General features: G+C 36.8%; 1 protein-coding gene across 6 annotated transcripts in view; it reads right to left on the bottom strand.

The window, feature by feature from the left end:
• Positions 1–11,130, bottom strand: part of LOC127956450 (ankyrin repeat and sterile alpha motif domain-containing protein 1B) — a 163,282-nt gene that overhangs the window by 9,611 nt on the left and 142,541 nt on the right. For 4 of the 6 annotated variants that reach the window (XM_052554344.1, XM_052554347.1, XM_052554349.1 and 1 more), the window contains 6 exons: positions 6,238–6,345; positions 5,466–5,651; positions 3,818–3,943; positions 2,041–2,112; positions 879–965; positions 389–526 (listed from right to left, as the gene is read on the bottom strand). In XM_052554344.1, the coding sequence (XP_052410304.1) occupies positions 389–526; positions 879–965; positions 2,041–2,112; positions 3,818–3,943; positions 5,466–5,651; positions 6,238–6,345 (717 nt within the window). The remainder of the gene's footprint in view (positions 1–388; positions 527–878; positions 966–2,040; positions 2,113–3,817; positions 3,944–5,465; positions 5,652–6,237; positions 6,346–11,130) is intronic. The other 2 variants (XM_052554346.1, XM_052554345.1) reach the window with 2 other exon arrangements.

The raw sequence follows: 11,130 nt of genomic DNA, 5'->3' as shown, positions 1-11,130 counted from the left end.
GCTATAAAATGACCAAGTGATTTCACAAACAATTTTTATTATCTATAATATATTATATATGAATAATCACTATACATTTAACTAATCATGATTACAAAAAACAAAAACAAAAGTGACTTTCATAGTTTCACCACTTTTGACCTTTTGTCATGTTCATTTGATAATATTGATTAAAGTGATACTAATCTTAACTCCTTTATAACCTTTATACTTTTCTTTAAAGTCATAACCACAAATATTTTCATTAATATTTGAATAATGATTTTATTTTTATTTATAAAATGTAATATTCCTCTGAATTTTTTTGCAACTTTGATTTAATGTCTCCTTTTCATTTATACTTCATCAGGAAGTTCATAAGTGCATTTATTTCTGACGTGTTACTAACCACATCAAAAGCTGTAAACACATGGCAGTAATGATGGCTGGATTTCAGGTCCTTGGTGATGTACGCAAACGTGGACAGATCTTCAGGGTCCTGCGCGGCACACGAGATATTCCTGATCTCATGCTCGGCTATAATGTTCTATATCAGAGAGAAAAATACGACCAAAAATCAATAATATTTTTTCTTTTCTACATTTCTAACATACTGTCAATATAATGTGATTTGTGTGTATGTATAAACTAGCCAACTGAATAAAATTGCAATTAAACATCATAAAGAGACTTATAATAGCACATCTCGTAATATCGATTCAATGCTTCCTCAGCATTGAATTATCTAATGTCCTTTACTGGCATGCAATTTTTATTGTGATTAATTCAGCTGCATTTTTTTTTTTTTTTTTTGACTGAGACAATTTCAATCTTATTAAGGGAAATTAAAGTTATTATAACAATCTAAGTATAAATTAAGAGTTCAAATTGATGAGTACCTTGTTAGTGGCATCAATAAACTTGACGCCCTTATAGGAGACAGACAGTACTATGGTGGGAATCTTCTTCATCTGTTCTGTAGACTTCTTACAGAGAGGATGAGAGGAGGAGAGATCAGCAGACAGTCTTACAGTCTCCGACATTAACATTCATGAGACCCCATCACACACTGACTGAGATCTGCTTAATACAAACTCAAACACACACTAAATTATTTACACGTAATGTCATTCAGTCCCCTGCAATAACCCAGATAGTGTGTCATCTCATGAACAAACCTGGCCTTATTGGGTTTAAAAGTTACTGATGTCATATACCACATATAAAGATGCTTATACAAGGTGGTTTTAACTGGTCTCCCAGTCTGCTGTTTTTATTGGCCAGCCAATGAGAGCGATCTGTCAAAACCAGCAAACCAGGTTGGAAGACCACTTCAGGCTGCAGGGGCATAAATCACATGCGGCTGAGGATGACGATGATGAACCTCAGAATCAGAATTCATTTTCATATCTTCCTATGCTGTCATATCAGTTGTCAGAGGGGAATACATATTCATCTGGACCTCATTTCTCCCCTTGCTCTCTCTCTCTTTCAGCAGTTTCCTGTGCATCAGCAGGTCTCTACTGTTCTGTACCTGTCAAATTATTCTGCATAAAACAAAGAGCGAGAGACGGAGGACCTAAATTTACACCCTCTGAATGTATTAATGTGTTTGAGGATAAGCAAGGGCGGGAGGTCTTGAAATCTCTGGGTCTCATCAGAAAGGAGAGAGAAGGAGAACAGATGGTGTTTTACATGCATACAAAAGCAGGGCGGCCGAACTGACCCGCCGTGTTGATCAATCTCACGAGAATGGGACAGCCGGAGGGCACTGAGGTAAGAGAAGGTGTATTCTGAGGTAAAGCGAGGTCACTGCATTCATATGCTGAGGGAAGTAGGTTATTTATGGGATTATAGGAAAAGTCGTAATTGGCCTTAATATTATTTCCCTTCACATACCCTTGCGTGCGTGTTAATCCCTAGTACACCACGTTCTCACAGTCCTTTAAGAACAGAGAAATTTCCTGTTTTGTCAATGACTGTGTGTCATAGTGACCTGAGGGCAGCGGGAACATGACTAGACAGATCGTTTAGTGGTTGCCATGGCGACACAACTCTTACCCTCATTTTTGCGCAGGCATCATGCGTGGACTCTGTACCGCGCAGCTCCTTCACCAATATAGAGCCCAGATACTGCAGAACAAACACACACAATCAGAAACTGACAAACACATTTACTTTTATTTTAAAAAAGTAGATAAAAATTACATATACATATATATATACATATATATATATATATATATACACACACACACACAGTTTATATGTGTGTGTGTGTTATTTTAATAGTATTATTAATATTGGAAATTTGACACTATTATATATACATTATTATTATTATCACTTTAATTATTTTAATATAAAAATAAGTATTTATATTAATTTATAAACTAGATATTTTTATACTATTATTTTTTATTACTACCATTTTAAATTATATTTGTGTAAAAAAAAAACTATACATTTATATTTTTAAATTAGTTTTCACTACAGCTAGTTTATGAATGATATATTTTAACGATTTAGTTTTACACAAACTTTTACATGTAAATGTTCTTTTTTATTGTTTAAACTATTTGCATGTAAAACTAGTAACAGCTGTCAATGTGAGGGTGGTCAAATGTTGAAGTATGCATGGTCCTGACAAATCGACCTCAGTATTCAAATTATTCTTAATTATTTTTTTTGTTTCCACAAAATACAGAGATTTACATCAAGCAACACTATGTTCCTTTTATTTTAAAAGAGCAACAAAATCCTGATTTCCAGGTGTTTCTTTCCCAATGGTACAGTAGGTATGCACAGACTGTCCATTACTGAGAGTACAACTGTCAGCTAAATCAATAACTGAATGGAAAAGCAGTTGTACAATGAAGTGTGTAGGAAGAGATTGGTTGGAAAGAGCTTAGTTAGTGCTGTGATCTGATGCACTGCTGGGTATCGGACAAGGACATCCTTGAGAGCCAGCGGACTGTGTTTCACATGAAACAAAATCCACTCTAGAACATTTATCACACCTACAGGTATCCTCAATTACTTTTGTATTTGTAGCTTAATTTAAGCACACAACATCTCTATATCTGTAATTCTTCATTATGTATTACATTTAATTTTTACAAATATTTATACATAAATATTTATAATTATTTAATTCCATTTCATTTCAATGTTTCATTTAATTTTTATGTAAATTATATTTGCTTAGATTTCATATGTTTTATAATTTGATAAAACAATATCAGTTTTAAATAAAAGAATAATAATTGAGGTGTTCATGTTTGTCAGGGAAGCGTCTCATTACTGACTGAAAGCGCCATGAGAGTCAGGAACATCATTGTTTAAGTATAATATCAATTGATTTAGCAATATATTTTACTTCGTGGAATAAGCATTGATCCACAGATCTGTCTGTTCCTTCACAGCCCCACACTGGGAATAAACTCTTGACCTTTGACCTCTGTGGGTCAATCACACTTACACGCATGGATTCTGTTCATAAACTCCATCAGTGTTTTTTGGCACAGGAGAATAAGCCAATCAAATTTACACGGCTGTTGCTAGGAAACAGAGTGGGTTTATGTAAGCTAATACTAGAGATGCTCGGGCCCAGAGAGAGCTGAAAAAAGCTGTATTGATTGAAGGTTAAAACACCATTATTCACCACTGAACAACTGAAGGATTCGCAGATAGCTTTCACGTTTTCTCTTTTGCTATCTGATGGCTTACAGGAGCTCGCCAAGGCCAAATCCACATCTATATTCTTCGAACGCTTACATTTAGAGTGTTTGAATCAGAGAAACATTCTTTATTTATCGCTTTAAACACCCACACTTACATATGCTTCATAGTCACATGACTGGAATATAAGCTTCTCTGGATGGTGCTGCCAGTACTGCACCGGTGTAGATGACGTCGCCTCGTTCGGAGGCCGTAACGTGATTGGCTCGCACCATTCCCCTTGCTGAAAGGGAGGGTAATGGAAAAACAAAGTTATTAAATCAAAGTCCAGTGTTTAAGTTACAATCACAAAAACTGATATTATTTATTTTTTAATACTTAATCACACCACATCTACGATAATCATAGGGTACATATACACAAGACCATTTTGAACTAAAATGGAAAACTTTTAATGCTTTATGGGCATTAATTTACACGACAGTTCTGTTTTAGGGGCCTGAAAATGCAAACTTCAGAAAACGAGTATCAAAATGTACATTTCTGTATACAATTACAAAAAAAGTTGAATTTGTGAAAATGGTGACTACACAGGGATACATTTTAAGTGTTCAATCTATGGGAACGTGGATGCGCGCATTTTACGCGTTCAATCCATACTTTACAAAGTGACATTGTCCTCTACTGGCCTGGCATGCATACAGCATTTTTATAAAATGTATATAAAAAATGTATATAAAAAATTCTGGGCTGAAATCGAAAATCTGGATGCGCTTGGCCGAAAACGTGTTTAAATAATTATTTATTATTTTAATTAAATTTTGTAAGAATTTCACAATTTTACTCAATTTTAATTCTACTGAATTGAAAAAATATCCAATGAATGTCAATAAAATCAGCAGAATGAACATTTAATATATAGTAGTGCTGTCAAAAGATTAATCGCATCCAAAATAAAAGATTTTGTTCACATAATATATGTGTGTGTAACGTGTATATTTATTATGTATATATGTATATACATGTACATATATGTATTTATATATTTAATATATTATAGAATTTATATGAATATAAATATATACACCTAAATACAAGTAAATATATTACAAAATATATGGTGTATGTGTGTGTCTTTATATATACAGAATAAACATACACACATATATTCTGTAAACTTTTATTTTGGATGCGATTAATCGTGATTAATCATTTCTCAGCACTAATATATAGTTGCTGTGTAAATGTTACAAATAAAAGGTTTGTCTCTTTCAAAAATTCAAAATGTTATATTTAATTCGATGTTACTTGCTGCTTCTTTTTGTGAAATTAACTAGCAATTTCTGAGAGAAATCTCTTTCTTCAAGTTTTTTCAGTGTAGTTGCTTAGCAGCTCAGTTCAGCTTTTTGTATTCAGTCTAAAGCCTTTTTCTCCCTCTTTCTCTCTTATTCTCTCTCTTCCTCTGTGATGATATATGGAGCCACAGGGCAGGAAAAACTGATACAGTATAAAAGAGGAAGAGGACGTAAGGGTTTTTGTAACCTTTTGTCATTACGTTTGGTGCAATAACTCATTCTATTCACAATCACTGCAAAACACACAGGCGCACACATCACTGATAAGCTCACAACGAGAGATCCAGCTACAAAACATTCACAATCGCCAACGCGAACACGCTTTAACACGCCACAATGCTGATTTGTTGAAATGCTATCCGGATAAAAAGGTGCATGAAGCACAACTGATCACATCAAAACAGGAGGACAGAGGAGAGTAGTGCACTTGACGCAAGTGCACTAACTCACCATACTGACTTGTGCCATCTGTCTCTCTAGTTTGGAGCGCGGCACGTCCTCGAAGTAGTTGTCGTTGCGTCTGCGTCTGGCGTCGGCCTGCATGATGAGATGCTGGACGTCCAGGGAGCCGGCGTTAGGGTAGGCCTGATTCAGAGACGGGGACAGCTGAGGTGGAGTGTGGTTCCCGGTGGGCTCCTGCAGAAAAGGTTTTGGGTGGTTAGTAGAGCAACTGCCTCTGAGATGAATGGGAATGCTAACACATAGCTTTCTCGAGGGATTTTCTTATTGGAGGTCTAGCTGTGTTTCTGTTTTTGCTTTGTGTTTGAATCAGTCATATGGCCCACTGTTTCTACATCAGACTGTCCTCGTCCTTTGATTAAGAAGGAATATAAGCTGTGGCTCAAAGCAACTCTGATTTTTGATGCTCTGGACTGGCTTTTCTATTGATTGGGCTCCTGGAAGAGAGGCTAAGGAGGCCTTGCAGTTTAAGAGCCGCTGTCTGATCCAGCCTGGGAGATCAAGTTAAATCCCTGGAGCGGGTCAGGGCTCAGGGCTCAGGACTGCCATCAGATAAAACCGAATCGCACAGAAAGTGACATTTTCAGTTTTCTTAAAAGCATTTCTCTGTCCAAATGTACAGGCATACAAACAAACATAAAATATAGCATGATGGGTGACATTTCGGATGAACTATGCATTTATCATTGCTAGGTGAATAAAAACATAACAGACATAGTGTGAGGGAAGATTTTGTTGGAGAAAGAGGAGGAGTTGTACTCACCCTTAGGGAGATGGCCCGTGGTGGTTTCTGTGGAGGGTCTTCGTGCAGTCGATCTCCAAGTGAAGCGAGTATTCTCTTTCTGTGGCCGATCAAATTAATCTTAAGAACCTGACAGAGAGAAAGAGACGAGAAAAGCGAAGAAGAAAATACGTCAATACATGTTTTAATACGATTTTGTAAAAATGTAACTTGTTCCAGAGTTCTTTGGATCATTATATTGGAAAATGCTAACTCTCACTTGGTTTGCAATGAACTTTGCTGCCTTTAAACATGTACTCTGCCGTATTTCAGTTTAATCATTTTAATTTGCTCGCTGCAAATGTGCCATCTTTCCATAATTCCTTTAGTGAATCAGGTGCTTAAACCACACAGACATCATGTGCAAATAAATCATGCTGCCGTTTTATGTCTTATACGTCTGTTCTATGCAACTTCAGTTTTTTTTTGTCCATTGAGCTTTTGTTTTACTGTCTGAGGTGCATCAGGGGTGTAATAACAGTAAAAGATGGTCAATAAAGAACCCCAGTCAATCTGATGAAAAAGCACATTCGGAAAGAGACCACAAACAAAAAAAGATCAATAACGTCTACAAGACTCCACCTTATTCATTCTTCCCCATTTCTTGCTTTCTTTATCACTTTCTCTGCCTCTCTCACACATATACCTGCTGTATAAATACTGCAACCTCGAACTGAGAAATTAACTCACCCAATTAATGAGCATACATAAACCCTGTTCTGTCACTCATTTGAACCATTACTGTAAACCAGGTTGCACAGAGGCATCAAATGCATGTTAAAAAGCTGCTTTAATCACAACACACATGGTAGCTTCTCATTGGCCGCATCATTCTTGTCCCTATAGCAACAATCTTCTCTAGCTTCATTTAGAATGAGCGCCACTGTTTTATCCTGGAAAATCAAATCAATGGGAGGCTATTTCCTTTCAGCACAAATCATGGCTTTCAATTACGACATAGTGTCCGGAACTGACAATCCCGATGCTGAGATTATGACCTGCAGATAAAGAAGCAGGACTCTTCCATGACCTTCCCAATTTATGACTGCTGGATGAGGATTTTCAATAATCGCTTTGACACTAATCGCCTTCCACATATTGGTAAATGAATGGACAGAATTAATTCAGACTAATTTGTGTTTATGAATAATTCATGGCTTGGCGATTTATTAAGCCAATTAAATATTTTAGAGCAGATGATATATTATTATTATTATTAAAAATTGTAGTTTTTCGACATTTTCTTAAAAATTAATTTACTTAACTTTTCCAGACCTAAGCAAGACTTCATATTTCATATAAGACTTCAAAGATTTCATATTTAATTTCTGTTAGTTTCACACAGTTACCAACTTTAAACCCCTTCACTTACACTTCACCCCCCAGTACCAAAACCATACCTTGCCAATCTAATGTACAGTAATATCAGAAACAGAAACGAGCTAATCCAATAAAAGAAAACTAATGTTTGCAGGCTAAACAGTTGTTCATACTGGCTAAAATGCTTCCATCTTCATGGGCAGTACTACTTACAGGAGCCAAATTTGACTGCTTTGGGCTAATGATCCCCTGTGTTTCTCTTTAAAGGGTCTCATGTCTAAAATCGATTTGTGTAAGGAGATTTAGGATGGAGTGCAGCAGAGGCTCATTAACCCTGTTTAAACCCTCTGGAGATGCCAGAAACAAGCCAGTGTAAAGCAGCCAGCAGCCGCTCTCCCTCAGGCCCACGCTGGCCAGATTACAGGTGGTTAGGGCAACAGAAACTGGAACTGGGTGGAAAACCCTCCAGGACTACAGCAGGATGTGTGCTCGCTGAAATTAGACAGTCTGTGTGAGATATTTTGCCAGTTTGGGAGTTTAAACCATACGAAATGTGATTTCAATGTGCCTGGAGGTTTCACATTAGAAGTGAAGTACACAAACACACAGCTATGCTTGTCTGAAGTAGTCAGACATAGCGTTTTTGACTATGGCCATTAAGTCTGGTCCACTTTGTAAATTATTCTGGCCAAGGCTATTCCTGCTCACTTCAGGGTGAGCCGATACAGTAAAAATCTAAAAGACATTTTACCTATCTATCTATCTATCTATCTATCTATCTATCTATCTATCTATCTATCTATCTATCTATCTATCTATATATATTTACAGTGTGTAAAATGTATCTAAAAATCTATCTATATCTAAAATACAAAAGACTAAAATACTAAAGACTTTGAAAAGACTAAGTAAAGCCAGCCAATCAGATTGAGGCTTACAAACTTAAAGCTCATGCTGTTCTTGCAACCAGCAAGTATCAATAGGTCTTTAAATCTGAATATAGATATGCACAAGTTAATATGAGCTATTTATATTCCCGCTTGCATGCCAATGCAGCAGGAAACGGACACACAAAAGGAGAGAAAACAGGACGAAATGAACAAAGAGAGGATGCTGTGTGTGTAAGGTTCAGCACTGCTGTATTGCATGATGGTAAAAAGCAGAGGAGACTGAATTTAATTTAAATGCAAATGTGTAGAGCGGGCTGCAGTGGAGAAGCAACATGCCATGTAGAAATACTGTACAGACCGGACGACAGTGAAAACGGCTCTATCACACGAGCGGTGCTAAGATGATATGCATAAGCCTCTCATTACACATGCAGCAGGGGTGATAAAGAGAAGCAGCCATGCGTTTTAATCACTGTGAATGCTCGTGAACATATCTGGGTACAGTATGCTGACTGCAGTGTTAGAGCACCAGAGCTGCATCCTAACTCACATTCTAACTGTACTGCATGTAAGATTAGGATTCATAGAGCACTAAAAATAGTACAGCAAAGGTGCCTGGTTGGTATTTCTGGTAGATTTTTAGGAATTATATGAGCTAATACTGACTAAAAGCTCATTGAAAAAGACTTTGCCATGGTTCTCTTTCGACTTTTCCAGTAACCGTTCTTTGTCAGTAACAATGAAAATAAAGATGTCACTCCTGCATAAAACGTGAGCAAACGTGTATGTTTGAGGCTTAGTGATTACAATGGTAATGCACTAGCTAGATGCTAATGCTACATTAAAATGCAAACGGTACACTACAAAGAGGTAGGTGATGTAAATTTGTCTTTGCACACTATTAAAAAAATATTTTTGAATAAATTGAAATAAAGCTAAGATTAAACTGTTAAAGTTTAACTAAAAATATACAAAACATTTTACTAAAAACTATGAAAAAAATTCAAATAATGATAAAAGCACTTTACATAACTAAATCCAAAATTAAAACAATAATTCAAACTTTGTAATATAAAAGTTGCAATATGTTCTTTCAGTCTACGATTTGCCTACAAATTAAATACTAGGGGGCCACATTTACTAAACAGGGCAAATTAGCATGAGAGCACAATTCCAAAACAGCGCCGATGGGCTTGGAAATTTCTGTGGATTATTTACTGACATTGTGCAAATTCAAGAGCGCAGATGCAACATTTCATTTATTTATCGAACAATGCAATATACCAAAAGTGCACCGCAAATTAGCTTAGTCGCAAATAATCAGAGCCCATTCTCATCAGGTGTGGGTGAGTTTAAGATATGATTTTGTAGGGCTATAAATAATGGAACAAAAACAATAATTTGACGAGTGCAAATGTTAGTAAACTGAGTAGTGTGATTCATATTAATACTCTCCTTCCATAAATTTTGTACAAATGAATTCCTACAAATGAATATTCAATAAGGTCAGAAATAACTGTGTACAAGTCTTTTCAGCGCTAATTCTTCACTGTGCGTCCTTAGTAAATCCTGACAGTGAAAGTGAAAGTGACGTGATATTCAGCCAAGTATGGTGACCCATACTCAGAATTTGTGCTCTGCATTTAACCCATCTGAAGTGCACACACAGAGCAGTGAACACACACACACGGTGAACACACACCCGGAGCAGTGGGCAGCCATTTATGCTGCGGCACCCGGGGAGCAGTTGGGGGTTCGGTGCCTTGCTCAAGGGCACCTAAGTTGTGGTATTGAAGTTGGAGAGAGAACTTTACATGCACTCACCTCACCCACAATTCCTGCCGGCCCGAGACTCAAACTCACAACCCTTTGATTGTGAGTCCGATTCTCTCTCTTTTGCAGTACTCTTTTAATGCCAAAAGATGGTTTGCACCAGCGAAAGTTGTTAGTAAATCAGGTCCTATGAATAAAAACTGCAATTCTACTGTGAAAGACAGTCTAAAGGGCCAAGAATTAAAGCTGTTAGTTTGTAAACTCTGACTCAGAAACACCCAACTGCATGAGAGGACAATAAACTCCAACTGCAGTTTATCAGACAGCATGCTGCTGACCTTTCAAATCCAAAATCTTAATATGCCACAAATGAATGCAGTCAAATTAGAGTGTTTATCTGCCATCCAGTTAGGCCTATTTGACACCTAATCGGGCAGATCCTCATTGTCCATTCAGTGGACAAAGAAAATCACGGAGTGTGTGAAAGATTTGGGTGCTCTGTAAAAAGAGAACAGCACAAACTAGAGAGACCACTGACATTTTTACACAATAATTGAAGTGCTGTTAAAAACATTCAGCCGTTTCATGCGTAATGGAGTCTTGTGAAATATCTTTTCTGTGGGTGTAATTACTGCAGTGTTGGATGTAAAATGACAGTTAATCCCATTAGATTAGAGAAAGTGAGCAAGAAGCAGGTCTGAAGAGGGATTAACCTCAGCGGACCAGCAGCAGAAATGCAATCTCCACACCAGCCGCACACAAACTGTTGACATGGATGTACTTTAAAGGACTGATGCACACACACATATTTTTTTCTAAACCAGTTTAATATGCAGAGACAACTACTGTACACATTCAGCGATTCATTCTCCTAAAACATTTCTCACTTCCC

Source organism: Carassius gibelio, chromosome B4 (assembly GCF_023724105.1).
Source record: "Carassius gibelio isolate Cgi1373 ecotype wild population from Czech Republic chromosome B4, carGib1.2-hapl.c, whole genome shotgun sequence".
Classification (NCBI taxonomy): domain Eukaryota; kingdom Metazoa; phylum Chordata; class Actinopteri; order Cypriniformes; family Cyprinidae; genus Carassius; species Carassius gibelio.
The sequence above is the reverse complement of the archived record's forward strand: the minus strand, read 5'-3'. Positions and strand labels throughout refer to the sequence as shown.